Source organism: Anguilla rostrata, chromosome 6 (assembly GCF_018555375.3).
Source record: "Anguilla rostrata isolate EN2019 chromosome 6, ASM1855537v3, whole genome shotgun sequence".
Taxonomy (NCBI): domain Eukaryota; kingdom Metazoa; phylum Chordata; class Actinopteri; order Anguilliformes; family Anguillidae; genus Anguilla; species Anguilla rostrata.
In genome coordinates, this window is record NC_057938.1 from 12536836 (window position 1) to 12553334 (window position 16499).

The following is a 16499-nucleotide window of genomic DNA, read 5'->3' on the forward strand; positions in this document are numbered from 1 at the left end:
GCACGCCTGCTGGTTCTGCAGTTTGCTCCTACGGTGCAGTGAGGCTTGACATTTTCCTTGACGGGTGAATGATTGAGTTCTGCTCTGTGGGTAAACGCTGAGCAAAGACCTGGTCGCACGATGGCATTTGTTATATTGTAAAATACCACCTGTGTCATGGAGGGCTGCCCACACTTCTAAGTGGAGTGCAGAGGGTTCAACATAATCATTTTTATATTGTCCCTCTAATTAGCTGCCCATTTTTTCTCTTGGAAAGATGCACTGTCTGTTGTTAATACACTGGTAGCATCTGGTTTCCAACAGATAACCGTGTGAGCATCATACCGCTTATCCCAAATCCAGTTTTCCAGTTTGTTTTATAAGCTTTGCTATAATTTTTAAATAGATTAGAGAATTTATCTGTGACATTCAGAATATGAAGAGAGACAAGGCAGTCTAACAGTTTGAAGTTATTTGTTACCAAAAGGCTAGCCCATTAGCGATGAGTGTTTGATATACAAACTGTAATTGCACTATAAGCAGCTTCAGGGATGCATATATTTTCAATGCAAGTAAGACTGATATCTCCCAGAGGAATAGTACATTTTTCAGGGGGGAAAGGGTAGGATGTTAGGCTGACAGTAACATTGTGAACAAGTAAATTGTCTCAAATGCCAAAGCACTCCTTTCCACGCACAGACAGTAGACTTGTAGTTTCCCCTAAAGCAGAACCAGTAGACCCACAGTAATTTGCTGATGACTTTTAAAGATGAAACTGTATGGAGCCTCAGCTCCCCTGAGCCAGCACTGTGGACCTCTGGCTTCAACCAATTAAGAGCTACAGGCTGTTGTCCTGTGGGGCTCAAAGGAATACATTGCTATCTCAGGCAGCCTGTACATGTGAACTAGCTTTATAATGTTATCAGTTCAAGGGCTATTTTGCACATATCATATGGGCCTTGTCATCGTCATAACCGGAGGGTATAATGAAACCTGTCCCTCACAAGTTCCATACAGGACCAGATATTTGTTCAAGTGTTTGAAAAATATTGAATCCATTACTCAGATTAGTATTAATGCACATGTTAATTAACCAAATAAATGAAGAGAAATCCCAAGTTGGACTCCTTCTCATCAATATTCATGGAGAGCCTAAGTGCGTAAAGTAATGTGCAGTAATTCAGTGATGATATTCATTTACATTGCCTGAGAGTATGAATGAATACAAGTCTCAATGCAGGGAGTCATTATTGCACTGAAAGCTCTGAAGTTTCATTACAGTGCACAGGGAAATAAACTAAGCGGGTGCCCCTTTTCAAATTTTAAACTTAAGGAATTGTACAATCCTCAAATACGATATTGCCGGAAATGTAAAGTAGGTCACTGTTATGACTTGCACACTATTAGCAGAAGCCTAAAATTTATTTTACTTGGTTCATGCCCTTTTATTATTATTATTATTATTATTATTATTATTATTATTATTATTATCATTATTGCAGATTAAAGCCTATTATGATAGAGGCTGTATAAGTCGATTGGATTCTGGCTAATCCTTTGAAACTCATTTTAAACTCACTGCTGCCATGTGAGGAAGGCTGAGGAGGGAGGTATGTGATGAGGACTGAATGACTCACTGAAGAGGCATTTGAGATGTTGATGTGTTCCTCTAGGCCAGATGAGCACAGCAGCTATGGCCCAAATGTGTTTTCACCAGCACAGAGTCCGTGATAAATCCGCAGACTCTGTGTGAGGACCAGTGTGTGATCATCACAACAGCAGGAACTGGTGCACACAGCACATTCATATTAATAAGCAGCCTTCTGGGGACGAAGCACAAGCATCTTGAATAATATGCTTGTATTCTGTCCTTGGTCTGATCGTAGGGGGCAATCACATACAAACTGCGGGGACCCTGAGCACTCACAATTTGTGCGAAGTTTTCCACTGCAGAAATATCTCCATGTTCATAATTTACAGCAAAAGTTGTGCAGAATAGTTTAGAGGTTTAATTTTTGAGAGGGTTTTTGCCACCTTATGCTGACAAGGACGAGGGAAATATGAAGTAACACATCTATGTAATATACTTTCATTGGCATGTCATAATATCATTATAAATCATTCATAAACAAATGCAGTATTTCATGAAAGATGTCACAGGATGTGTTTTGTAATTCTTTGAACAGCACTAGTGTTTCAGGCAGTGCCACTGCGACCTTGTAAAAACACATTTAAAGCTTGTTAAGCGAATCATTTATATAATAAAGTATAACATGTGCCCCTGTTCCATCCACTTGGTATCATGTTAAGTGTAACTTTACTGCGGAGCAGAATGTCCATTTCATATCATATGACCTCAGTTGAGATGGAAGTGGGTTAACAGTCCTTTGGAAAAAGGAAGCAGCCAGACTGTCCACACAGATACAGGATTTGTGGAAGATCTGCCACGCCATGACAGAAATCAGGCGGAAGGTACCACAGGACTCTAAAATGAAAGTGAAATATGGCAGTTTCTAGAAAGTCTACAAATCTTTCAAAGTCCAGGAAACTGTTCCTCAGTAAGGTGTTAATGCAGGTGGACGGTGCGTGTGCTTCAGCCTGTGTTTGAGCTGGTAGTCATGAGGCCGAGGAGTTGTCTGTGTGAGAAGTTGCTTTTCCATAGATGTTCAAGTGGGTTACAAACAGTCATGTACAGAATGCACCGGTGAGCTTTGATGCATAAGGTCAGATGTCACAATTAATTGTTCTTAATGTCTGAATCCAAAAACATGATTTTCAGCTGAAATATGCTGGACAAGTTTTAGAGCTGCTTCTTGCCATTAAAAATATGGAAAATTTAAACATTTGCACCTTCCAGTAATTGTAAAATTACGACGTACACTTTGTTGTACGTCGCTCTGGATAATGCCTGTAATGTAATGTAATGTAATGTAATGTAAAAGTACTGGCTTGTGACCAGTGAGATTTTAGGATTGCACTCATATGTTTCTTCTATGGATAGCAGCCAATAAAAACTATTTTGTAGTTTTTAGAAAATCATTCCTAATTTTGTTGCTTGTGTTTGGTTCCTATAAAAATGCTGTGACAGCAGTCTTCAAATTCCTGCATAACACACCCTTCATGCTCCCCACAGCAGGTCGGTTCAAGCTGCATAACCCATCTGGGACAGTGTCCCCTAGTAGAACATATTCTTAACCTTGTTGCTTTTTTAAACAGGCTCAATGTTTATGTATGAGGATGGAGGAGCTGGATACTGGAATGCATTTCAGTCAGACAACGTCCAGCTTGTGAAGAGTATTTCAGTAAGAGCAGGTCCAGCTTCTGAAGAGTATTTCAGTCAGAGCAGATCCAGCTTGTGTAGAGTATTTCAGTCAGAGCAGGTCCAGCTTGTGCAGAGTATTTCAGTCAGAGCAGGTCCAGCTTGTGAAGAGTATTTCAGTCAGAGCAGGTCCAGCTTGTGAAGAGTATTTCAGTCACAGCAGGTTCAGTCCACACAGTGCAAGCAATGCAGCAGGGTCATTCACCCTGACATTAAGTCCTACGGGCAAAGCAGCAGACTTGTCCTCATTCTCATGTTGGGGCCCAACAGCAGTGTGCACCCTGAAATGTAATGAGTTTATTGTTATGTCTTTTAAATAGACGGCCAGTCTGGGGGGGGGGGGAAGTCAATTACGCCCTGGTGCAGTCTGCTGCGTGGTGTAAATTATGAATGGATTTATTATTGCAATTGAAAATTGATTTACTTACAATTTCTGCTGCTATAGAAAACCGTATTTCTCCTTCCAGTTGATAATTGGGTTTTTTAATATCTTTTTTTGTATATTTTATATTTTTGAGTTGGAAGACTTGTGGAATTTGATATACAGCACTGCATAGAATATCCTGAGGAAATTCCTGTTTAGGTGAAATTAGGATGCCACTCAGATATATTAGAGGCACACCAAAGTAGCCATGAATGCGGCAGTATTATGACATTAATTATTCAAAAGAAGAAACTGCATGAATGTTTATTTTATTTTAGTTTGGGGGGGTATGGTTTACTGAATAGCATGCTGAAACCTGGCATAGTTTATTGTATAGTTCCCCCTGAGATTTTTTTGACATAATACAAGTGTCTCAGATGACAAAACATGTTGCAGCGAAAATATTTTCATATATATATATATAATATTATTTTTGAGTGTCCCTTGTAGTGTAGGTTTCAGCATAGTAGAATATGGTTCTGTAGATTAAGGCCAGAGATTAATGTCCACTGCGGGGGACAAAAATGAATTGACAGGTCCTAGGAGGATATCCAAACCTGACATTACTGCCATGCTATCTATGCCTTTCCTTGCATAAATAAATATGTACTCTCATATATACCAAATAATAACTGCAGTCTATGGATTGGAAACACCTAGGATATCATCTCTGGTGCAATATAAGGGCCGAGGGCAGAAACAGCAAACACACAGCCTGCTTCAGCTCAAACTAAATTTCATTTTAATGCTGCAACCATACATTGCATGTTTTCTTGGTGTGTTGTATCGGCAAATTTAAAAGCTGAAACTTTAAAGTTACAATCAAAATGGCACCACAGGCAGTGGGCCTTCAGTGTCCACGCCATGGTATCCCATCATCCATTACTGCAGTGTGTGTTAGGCAGAACCAGTCTCTGGGAATACAAATAGACTTGAAAGTTGTGGAGCAGTTGGACTAGCTCTTCCCAAGGGTAACAGTTAGTGCCTATTCCTATTACGAATAGGTGAGCCTAAAAATAAGACAACACAACCTGAAGCCGTTACACTACCTGAAGCCAACTGAAGTATCAGCCCCAATATACTGGCCATGTTTACATGTGCGCTCAATTTTTCTGTGTAAAAATAAACCTGACCTTGGTTTTCTTCTACAGTGTTCGCTTTGGGTTTTTGCCTTCTACAATGTATGCTGTATTTTCTACTAAAGGTGCAGTATGTAAGTTTATTTTAGAACACTTTACTTCATATTTGGTTAAATTCCCGTAACGACCTGACACATGTCAATAAATTAAAAGGGTCTAAGAAAAAAATCCAGTCTATTTGACTGCCCCAGGCTCCGAAACCAGCCCCCCAAATTTCACAGGGCCGGAATCCCTGCCTGCTAAAGCTAGACCTCCAAACAACATGTAACTCCAAACCTTTAAAAGTATGTTTTTACTCTGAATTTGACACAAAGACATGCAGATCATGAAAGAAAATACATTTTTCGAGTAAAATTAGATGAAACCCATTAGCTTGTAAAAGCACCTGAGGTGATTGTGTGATTGGTGACAATAAGCTAGCTCTCTCTTTCTCCGAACTTACATATTGCATCTTTAAGACAGAAGCTATGATCTTGCTTTATTGTTTGTAAGCAATCTTTTATTCCCCATGTTCCCCCAGTCTGTCATTTCCAGTCATAACTGAATGCCCATTGCCACCACAGCAAGCGTTCCCCAAAGTCAATTCAGGAGATGCGCTTCCATCAAGATGAGTGCAGCTGCACCTGGCTTCGTTCCTGCAGTTCTCCGGTGGAGCTGCCCAGCTTAGCTGGAGGTCTTCAGAACTGACGCAGGCAGACTGAAGGTGCCCTATGAAATCAGCAAAGAGACAGGGTCTCCTGACTGAATTCCTCCATCCCCTGCTGACACTCAGTCCCGTTACCCTGCTAGACTCACTGGAACGGTCCACATTGTGGAGCAACGAGCTGTCTCTTCTGATTGTATCCAGGCCCCCTCATCCAGACCCTCTTTCCTAGCACTTCATTTTGCAATCTCTTTATTTAATGCTGGATTTTTGCCAGGTTAGAGAAATATATTTCACAGGATAAGTGACTATGCTAACAGTGCAGTTGATTCTAGCACGTCTTGGTAAACATATTGCCTCTAAGAGTATTTTCCTTTTCTGTAGTTACTGATTGCCTTATTTACCTCTCTGAGTGCACTTACAGTGTCCACTTTGTTTTGTAAGTAGGTCTAGATATTTTGTATGAGTTATGTAATGTAATGGATTTGAAAATGCAGGGATTATCACTGCATTATACACATTTACAGATACAGTGAATGTATTCAGACTCATAAATGGGTTTTGTGCAAATGAAAAAAGGTAGCAGTAAACAGTTTATAGCCCATCTGCAGCTCCCAATTACTGTAGCATGTGAGGAGCTTGGTGAAATGCTAACGGCACTCAGAAGAGGCAATTTCTTGGGTTAATTGTTCCTCTGTACCTACCGGAGCCTTCTGCTGTGCCGTATGGGGCACACAGCCCTGCAAGATAGATCGGTTTTGAAGAGCCCTTCCATTGGAGACAAAGATTTATCAACATTCTAAGGCCTTTACCCTACTTGACAATATGTCACTGTTACTTTTTAAAATTATTATTATCTTTTTAAAACCTTCCTCCAGTTTATACAGGGGAAACCTTTGCATTGAATCAGTATAATTCTCAGCCATCACAGTATCAAGTTGATTTTAGGCCACTCCTGACAACTCTAGGACCAGCTAGTTGGGGAAAGAACTCAAGGAAAGTGGGTATTTTCCACCCAATTTCGCTAATTCTGGCCCTTATTCTGTTTTGAATGTATCGGGCAATGGCTTTCTAGTGTGAAATAATCATCTCCAAACTTGGCCATCTCCATTTTACAGATTCAGAACAGAAGTGCTGATTTGGTGTTTCTTTCACCGAGGTCATAAAACTGATTAATTACACAAACACCACATTTACATTTCAGCATTTAGCAGATGCTGTTATCCAGAGCGACTTACACACAATCCATTCATGCAGCTGGATATTTTACTGAAGCAATTCAGGTTAAGCACCTCACTCAGGGGTACAATAGCAGCACCCCAGATGAGAATTAAACCCACAGCCTTTGAGTTACAAGCCCAGTTCCTTCACCATAATGCTATACTACCGCCCCATGACCATAGCCATAAAACCGCACAAATTATTTCCCTGTTTCGTTATGTGCAAACCATTCCTTGTAGTCTTGAAAGCATGTTTTCCTTATTCTCTCTATTAAGACACAGCGCAGTCTGTCTGGGTGATGATTGTCCTCAAAGATGCAGCTGTCCTCATTCTTCGTCTTCAAAGGATGACACCAATTCTGGAGGATGTTGGTTTATTTGAGGATCATTAGACTGCTGGCTTCTTTCTCAGTACTCCTGCACTCGGTGTTCTCTTATTTATGACTGAGAGTGTTAATTATCCTTTTCTGCAAATCCTGCTTCTCTTATTAACTTGTTTGGAAGCACTTATGAGCCTTCATTTGTAAGGAGCTCAGGATAAGAGTGTCTGATGAAACGAGGTAACGTAATTTAATTACAATTTGTTACATTCATTTTTGCTTTTTCATTTACTTTTTACTTTGGAGTGACCTATTATTAATAGTGCTAATGTTTTCTTTTTTATTTTTCTACCATGTTTTGACAACTGTACAAAAGCAGGAAATTACTAATTCCTCTGTTCTCTGAGGGGCAGATTTTTCTGGCACATTACTACCTGTACATGGGTAAGACCTAATAGTCTCTCTCACTGCAACTCAGTTGATGTGTTGTGATTGTTTTTGCGCAAAATGGCCACTGAAGGGCTGCTGCACATTGGTGGTGGTTGACTCTACCCCTTTGCCCCTTCACTGGCACGTGCATGTGCATGCACTGCTTCACAGATTTGTCTCATCTGAGCAAATTAGTCAATGTCAAATAGTAGCACTACCCTCTGGCAAGAGCCTCAACTCAGAAGTGAGGGAACTTAATTAACCACCCTGCTTTCTGGGCCAGAATGTACGAGCCATATGTTCTGAGAGTGTCTATATTTACTTTTTAATGAGATATTTTCAAGAATCGCAGCTAACAGATTAGCTGCCATTTGATGTGATTTGAGTATCGTATATGAAACACTTGAAGGTGCATCATTAAATGTTTTCGGATGCACGGAGGTATTTCTTGGTTGTTTTAGCTGAAGTAACACGGAGGTATTTCTTGGTTGTTTTAGCTGAAGTGGACATATCAATGGCTATTTTAGCCATAATGAAGACTTAATTCAGATCTGATGTCTTGAATGTCAAGTATTCACCGGCTGGGGATCTAAATTGGCTTTTTATGGGGTTCTCAGAGAATATTTAACCCAGTTTCCGGGGTGTATTTGAGAATGATTATCAATAAGCAGCATTGCTGGAAAAATATCAATACCCAATAAAATAAAATAAACAAATAAGCAACTTTAAATGCAGACATACATAAAAAACAATAAAACAGAGTAAAGACAATGCAGCACCGAATGCATTTGTGAATGATGACATTTCCTGAGAGTGATTCGTATGTGAAAGGGAAATGCGGAGACAAAATGTTGATTTGCGCTCAGTATGAGGCGGTGAGATGAGGTGGGGGAGATAAAGCACACCGTGGTGATGTGTTGTATTTATTAGCAGATAAGCCATTTGACGTTAACAGATGCAATTATGGGCAGGGGCGTAATCTTGGCTCACAGACTCTCCACACTGTGATGGACGGAGTTCCCCCAACACCAAAAGGCTCTTTTCTGTGACTTCGACACATGACACTAAATTCAGCCAGATTCATCACAATTTCAGTATACCCAGAAAAACAGGATGTCTCAAAGTAAACAACAGAAATAAATAGAAAATGTCCATGGGGGAGGAAGCATTGGAGTGCTGCTTTGCTTCAGGCGTAACATGAGTTCAGCATTTTAAAAATTTTCTTTTTTGACAAAAGATGTATTTTGGACTAAAATAGAATGAAAAAAACTTTTATGATGCCAATTATGGTTTAAGACATTGGTTGAGGACTGCAAGACAACAAAACAAAATAAAATGGATTTCAAACATGTACAGTTGCTCATGCGCAAATTGAACTTTGAATACATCATAAGAACACAGAAAGTCATTTATATAGGCCTACAGAAAATAATATAAATATTATTAAACATCAAATATATGCATCACCTGGTTCCGTCTTTAATTTGAATAGCTTGTAAATACCCATGAGTTCACCACATAAATCTGGACTTTTAGATGGCTCGAGGTGTGGCCATTGGCAACATACTGAGGCGGGAGATCATCTGACCTCTGAAGTAGGGAGACACATTCATAGAGAGGTCATTTCTGATGTACCTTCCTCTTTTTTCCCAGATGGAATTGCCAATTATACGATGCTGTCGTGTCACCGCCATCTTGCCAACATCCACTGAAGCATTTGCACTCGGCCTTTGATGCACTTGCCCAGGAGCCGGTAGCTGCTCTCAGCAGTACAAGCCACACAGACTGCTGCAGCTCAGGGCAAACAGTCTGTTGAAACAGGAGCCAAGAGCTGCTGTGGTGAAAAATATCGTAATGGTGCCAGCGTAGAAGGATCTCTGCAAGTAGCATATGGCAGCCATTCCGGGGGAAGCAATGTGGAATAAAACCCCCTACACTCAACTGCGTGTGAAGATGTTATCATGTTACTTTGAGAAATTGTTAAAAATGTACAATTAGAATGTTACCATAGTGTTAAAAATTATTATTATTATACTAAGGGATACTAAAAGCTGCACATGTTTAAAATACATATTGAACACATTCCGTTTTCATATTCAGTTTTCAGTAAACACATCATACTCACATACATGGATCACTCAGGTCTTTGACTGTAATCCATGTATGATATGGTGAGAATGATATGTTTATTATTCGACAGCGCTAGACATGGCAAAACAACTGGACAATACCCATTCTATACAGGCAGACAGTAAAAAACAAAAATGGCTATCGCTACTTGCACTCGGTAGTTTGCAGCTATGTGTCTCCTAGATCTAGTCTTGTTTAGGTTGATGATGATTCAACCAGATCGATAGAAATGTGCTGTTACAAATTAATGCAAGTAGTTATTGTTGTTTGTTCACTGTCCACCCGCATAGAGCACTTACCGTGTAGTCACTGCCTTATCACGGTTATACCTTTGTGCCGGTTCACAAAGCATCCCCTGACTCTACCATTTTTATTGTTTTTAGCTTTATAATAGACACCTGTGTATTGGACAGTGGCCCCCATCCCCCAGGTCATACAGTCCCTGCCAATCTTTTCATGACCTACTTTATTTTGCACCGGTATCCCTGTGACCGGCTGTTAGGAGCAGTCAAGATCAGGATCTGCCCTTGTGACATGTTGCAATAGCCATCTGCTCCTCAACAAGTGATATCCCTGAGCCACTGTTGACCCCTAGTCCCCCCCCCCCCCCCCACACACACACACACACACACACCGTTAGGAGTGATGACATAAAGTCATTCAAACACAAGTGCAAAAGAAATATTTGCAGTTCCCTTTTATAATGAATTGCTGAGCAAACAGCACGTCATTTTTATTTAGACATCCTTAAAAAACTTTTACTTCTCCAGACGAGAAGACTAGAGGCTCTGTGTGTGAGTGTGTATGTTTCCGTGTGTGTGCAGTTTTCTTTTGGCAAGCTCAATATAGGCTTTATTTTAATTTAATATAATTGACGAACATCAACATGGATAAACTGAAAATCATATCTCAAACAATATTCTGTATAAACTCTACAGTACGCATCTAGAATAAGGCTTCACAACACTCCTTCTGTCTGTGACAAATAAACCGTCTTTGAAAGTCTCTGACAAACCTGTAATCAGCTGTGACTCATTTGAAGGTTCTTTTGTGAATGTGTTTTTCTGAATGCAGTTTTGATTCAAGGCAATTCTGAAATTCTAAAAATGGAATTTGTTTGATGTTACAGTTCCCATAGATTCCAAAAACATTGCCAGGTCTCATTTTCCTTTTTTTCCACCAAATCCTGCATCCATGACAACACGCACAATGTGCGTGAACATGACATTTTTTTCACCAGCCCTGTGTTCTGATTGGCTGTTTGGCTGGGCAGATTACTGTGCAACAGAGATTATGCTCCACCCAAGCTTAAAGCTATTAAACTGTCAGATTATATTTGAAGAATGGCTATGTCCTGGATTTAACCAACAGCATAATAATAATTTGAGCTGAAAGTAAAATACATTTCATATGGGGATCCATTAGTTTGCGAAAAATCACATTAAACAGGAAAAAGTAAACATCACCATGGGTAATAAAGAATATTTTCATTCATCTGATCTGGTCCGTTTCAGGAAAAAAGTGTGAAGTAATTTAGGATTTACATTTAGATGAGTGTAATGCCATTTTTTGTGTTGTGGATGTGAGCGGCCTGCTAAGAGCGAGGCAGCGGGGAGAAGGTGACAGACTCGGCACGGTAATGTCACTCAGACTGGCAGCTCCGGTGAGACTCGGATCTGGGTTACGGTGGAGGTTGTGTTCGGCGGTCCTTTGAGAATCCTCCACTGCCGTTTGGCACGGATTCGGCTCCCGCCACGCCTGCCGAAAGGTCAAATGCGGCTTTGACCTTGACATCGCAGGCGGTGTGCACCCCCGAGCCGCACACACTTCATTATCATATCAATGAGCTGTTCTCCGGGGCGCCATGGTTAGGCGTGGGGGGTGGGACGTTTGGAAAGCATTCTCTGTGTTTCTCTGTCTCCTGCTTGTACCGCCTGGATGTGCCCTCTGACCAGCAGGGGTCCGTGATCACAGAGCGGGGGAGGGGGATTCTATTTAAATACCCCCTGCTTTCCCTCTCAACGAGTGCATAATATAGTAGATCCATATGACTAAGACAAACGCACAGCGAACACACACACACACAGATTCTGCCTTTCATCATTTCTGATGACGTTTCATAACAAATTATGTTTGTTTGTGTGGGGGTGGGTGGGGATTGAGTTTACTTAGACTGGAGTTGGTCTATGACTATATGCTGTTACCTCTTGAAAACCAAGTAATCAAATTCTGGAAGAAAAATAATGATATCCCAACTGCTTATTTTATGGTGAAATGCACCATTTCACAAGCAAACTAGTTAAATCTGTTCATTATTGTATTTTAAAGGCTATTGAATTTGGTAGCTGGAGATAAATCACAATAAACAATATTTCATTCTTTTTTATGAAGTCACCACTGCAGCATGCAAGCCAAAAAACATTCTGTGCTCAATTCAACAATTCACTTCTCGGGGAGTACTGAGATTAATTTTATAACAAGATGTCATTATTAGTTCATGTAAACTGCAGCTGCTGGTTGGTTTTTGCTGTAAGCATTTGTGCTTTAAATCACTATTAAACATTTTTGGACTTATGTAAAATCACATCATATTTCAACGTCATAAATTGAACTTACCATCAGCTGCCAATAGAGCACATGTATAACCATGGTCCACCTACAATACAATCCACATAAAATACAAATAACATGTAAACCAGCTCAAGTAGATCTCAGCAAATAAAAAACAAGTTGGATTAATATAGAGCTGATATACAGTGCATCAAATCTTCTGCTCATCCAACCTTTCAGCTATTATAGCTTTCTATCATTATACAACTCTAGTCATTGCTCTAAAAACATCTGCTCAGGTTTTTTAAAATATGTGTTTTCTGTTGGTACAAATGAATGTCAAAGTTGCTCACTGAAATCGCCCCTGAGGTCTGACTACAGTGGCATTTCCCTGTTTCTTTTGTTATTACACTGTTTAGTCATCTCTTCCAGTGACCCTAGTGTTATACCAAAATGTGAATGAAAATGAATTACAATGTTCCCATTTATCCTGGTTTATGTTCTTGTTCCATTCCATTTCCTTGAAGAGAAGCGCCTTCCTTTTTGCCTTTTCATTGGTTATCCCTTTACGTTTATTGCACTGTATTTATTTTCATGACCCAATATGCATTTTGTAAACATGTAGGTGCATTTGGCTTGAAAATAGAAAGGCATCGGGGTGTAGTGGGTTTTGAATGGGGACTGATTGTCGATGTAATTGTTTTGTGCTGGTGATACCAGTGTATCCTTTTTAAGAAACAAGTACCCAAAGCCCAATAATACATGCCAGTTAATATCCACTATTAACAGTGAACTGTAAATCAATAATTACGTTCTATGCCATGTTATATGTTCTGCCTCTGGACAAGGAATTTAAGCATGAAGCATATTTGAAAATTAAGCATGAAGACATTTATGAAGACATTATGTGTCCTGAATTGGGGGGGGGGGGGGGGTGTATAAATAGTGCTGTAATTTATACATGGTTATATATTATTATGCTTTGATTTGAAAGATATTGTCTGTTATTATGAGAATACAAATATTGATAAGTCTATGTTATTTCTTACAAACCTGTTCATTTTGTTAGGCAAACAGTTCATTCATAAATGCGAATGGTTCAATATTAACCCAGTTCCCCCCCCCCCCCCACCCCACTTCTTTACAAAATTGTAAAAACGTTATCAAGACACTTCAATAAATATTTAAATATGTTTATCTGACTTAATAATGTAGCCTCAGTCTCAGATTTTAAATTGTACATAGCTGTGGAGGTTTTTGTGTAATTTTGCTTAATGGCTGTTTTCACTGGAAATTAAATAAAAGAAAGGCTGGTCTCTGACATCTGCAGAGTACTGTATCTGTAGGCATAAATATGTATGCAAAAGGATTTGAATATATTATATGTATAAAATTATTTGAGCTGTAATACAGCAAAGGCTTGATACAAATATTCAGTCTTAATCAGGCAGACTGGTCCTGTCCTTGTATTACACTGTGCATGTAGTTACAGACTGGCTCGTAGGTGATTCATCACCATGCATGACACAGCTTCCAGCCGAGGTGCTTCGGAAAACTCCCCAGCCAGTGCTGATGAGGATACAGTGGAATGGAGAATCTTCTGCTCTAGTTCATGCACCCCCCTCCCCTCCCCTCCCCTCCCCTCCCCCAGTTCAGCACAGCACAAAAAACCCCTCAAACTCATATATATTTGTACTCCTGTAGTGTACTCTGAATATACTCAATTATATTACACTGTACTGACATTATCCCCTTAGGGCGGAATCCAGCTCTGGAATCCAGTGTATTTTCTGTGTAAGTCTCACACACCAGGTCTGGATTTGGCCCTTATAATGTTATAATTAGGGTCACCAATTTGTCTCCACTATGTGGCCTGCAGGGATTTAAACTTGTATTTCAATGGTTATCCTCCACGGGTCCCCATAGGCACTCCAACTGCAGAGTCAAGTGACTAATTGTACAATTGAGTTTCTAATCAAAACATTTCTAAAAACAATTATTGATCTACTATGGACAGAGTCAGGAAGGAAAGTGAACACGGAGAGAAGTTTAAGTGCTACGAAAAACATGTCTTTAAGCCAGAGGTCCTCACTCCAGGTCCTGGAGAACCACTAGGTCTGCTGGCTTCCGTCGATACTCAGCACTGGAATGGCATAGTAATTGATCAGTTAAAGCAGGTGATTACATACTTAACTCAAGTCACCTGGTTTCTTGAGTCTGAAATGGTCATTGATCGTAAGGAAAAAATAAATACCAGCAGACTTTGTGGCTCTCCTGGACCATGATTGAGTATTGCTGCAGTAAAAAGAAAAATTGAACCACATAAAGCAGGGCTTGTCCAATCTTATCTGAAAAGGGCTGATGTGGGTGCAGGTTTTTCATTTAGCTCAGGACTAAGACACCTGATTCTACTTGAAGCCTTGATTGACTGCCATGATTAGTAAATTTGTCGAATCATTAATTAATTTTTTATTTAACTTTTTTGTGCAAGCTAAATGTAACTATACATAACTGTTCTTATTTTTAATATGGGCGTTTCCCACTGCTTTTAAGAAAAGCTATCATGCCGCAGTACAACATTTAAAAACACTGCAGCATGTCCATGGTAGAAAGTCATCTTTGTCAATCATAATCAGTGCTTAATATGTGACAGTTACTTAATGTGGATTATTGAGGAGGAGCAAACAGAATAATTATTTGAGAAGGGGCTTGGCATGACAAAGAGGCTATTGTGACCTCTAGTTGACGGAGGACTGAAGTACCATGCTAGAAAACAAGCGGAAACAAACTGGTGTCCCTAGTTATAATAATTGTATAATAAAATATATTTAATAATATAATTGATGGATACACTCTATATTTTAAACACTTATTCACGTTAGCAATTCATGAAGAAATTTACATCCACTGAGAAATTGCACACAAGATTCCTCATTGGATTCCTATTCATTTTTATTATGATGTCTATCAAAACGCAATTCAGATTCAAAGGCGACCTTGGAAACTGCTTGTAGCAAACACGACAAGGGGGTTGATTAAATGAGGACCTGGGTGTATGCCCCTAGCAGTGAATCGTGTGCACTAGGTATACTATTTCAGTTCAGTTCAATTATTGCGTGCAGTATCCACGCAATAATTGAACTGAAATAGCTTATAACTAGTTACATTGAATAGTACACGTACTGGCGGCTGGTTTCGCATTCAGTTGCAAGTGCACTGAATTTAGATTGCAATGAATGTTATAAAGCCAAGGTCAAGGATGGACTCAAGTAGGACTGTCCTTAAACCTAGACCAAAAATGTCATGCATATGCAGGACCTAGAGTTCACATTAGAAATTGTAGCGCTCATATTTTTCAGGCTAATTGTCAGACGTTTCATTATTTTATTGAACAACTGAAGCCGTACGCTATTTGCATTTTCATTGCATTTCTGAGACAAAACAACCTTTTGCTTTGTTTTCATTCTGACAACGGCACGCTGTGAACGAATATAAATTGTAGGTATGGTGTTGTAAACGAAATATCGCCTAACTTGCTTGAATGATTGAAAGCCGTGTATTTGCTACAGTGCAGCGTGCAGACTGCTTGAAAACACGAGGTGGTAGTCTTTATTTATTTATTATTGCCTGTTTGGTTGGTTTGGCGCACTATGTGCGTACTTTGCACACAGACGAAATCAGGAATCTATTAGAGAGCAAGACCTGCGCGGCAGAGGCAATGCTCTTCTGCTCCACTCGCGTGTAAACACTGACCGCGTGGAACCTTAAGAAACGCCGCAGTTTGTTACGCTGCACCTTTCTATTTCTAAACCGTTTTTTTTTTTTTTTTTTTTTTTTTTAATTGTTTTTTTTTTATAATCAATATTCATCAAATTATTACTACTCTCGTGGTCGCAAAAACGTGGGGGTGATGTCATCCTGCCAGCTGCGTGGGCGAATTTAAACTACTCCACTGCAGGCATGATCCCGCCCATAAACGTCGTCACTGATTCAAACTGCAAGTAGAGCAGAGGAGAGAGCGGAGGTAGCCAACACAATCACATCGCACGGGGTGAGGACGCGAAGTGTGGATTTGGCTTTGTTTGTGCATGAACACGGATCGCCTCTTCGAGAGATGTGGGGAGAAATTGGGAAGCTAATGCTGGTACATTTGTTACTGATGGAGCTTCGTTCGTCGGAAGGTCAGTTGTATTTACATTTGAATTTCACATAATTGCCGTTGAACTGTGTGGATAAGGCATTGCATGGCATACAGTAGAAGATGCTCACTGCTGTGTCTTTGTAGTGATTAACCATTTGAAGAGTAGGTTTTATGGGATGTTCATTCAAAAGTCAGTGTTCTAGAA

At 39.8% G+C, this 16499-nt stretch overlaps 1 protein-coding gene across 3 annotated transcripts in view; it reads left to right on the forward strand.

The window, feature by feature from the left end:
- Window positions 1–15319: 15319 nt before the first annotated feature.
- LOC135256559 (low-density lipoprotein receptor-related protein 8-like) overlaps window positions 15320–16499 on the forward strand; it is a 78464-nt gene continuing 77284 nt past the window's right edge. The window contains exon 1 of one of the 3 annotated variants that reach the window (XM_064338447.1): window positions 15320–16334. In XM_064338447.1, the coding sequence (XP_064194517.1) occupies window positions 16268–16334 (67 nt within the window). In that variant the 5' untranslated portion in view covers window positions 15320–16267. The remainder of the gene's footprint in view (window positions 16335–16499) is intronic. The other 2 variants (XM_064338448.1, XR_010330457.1) reach the window with 2 other exon arrangements.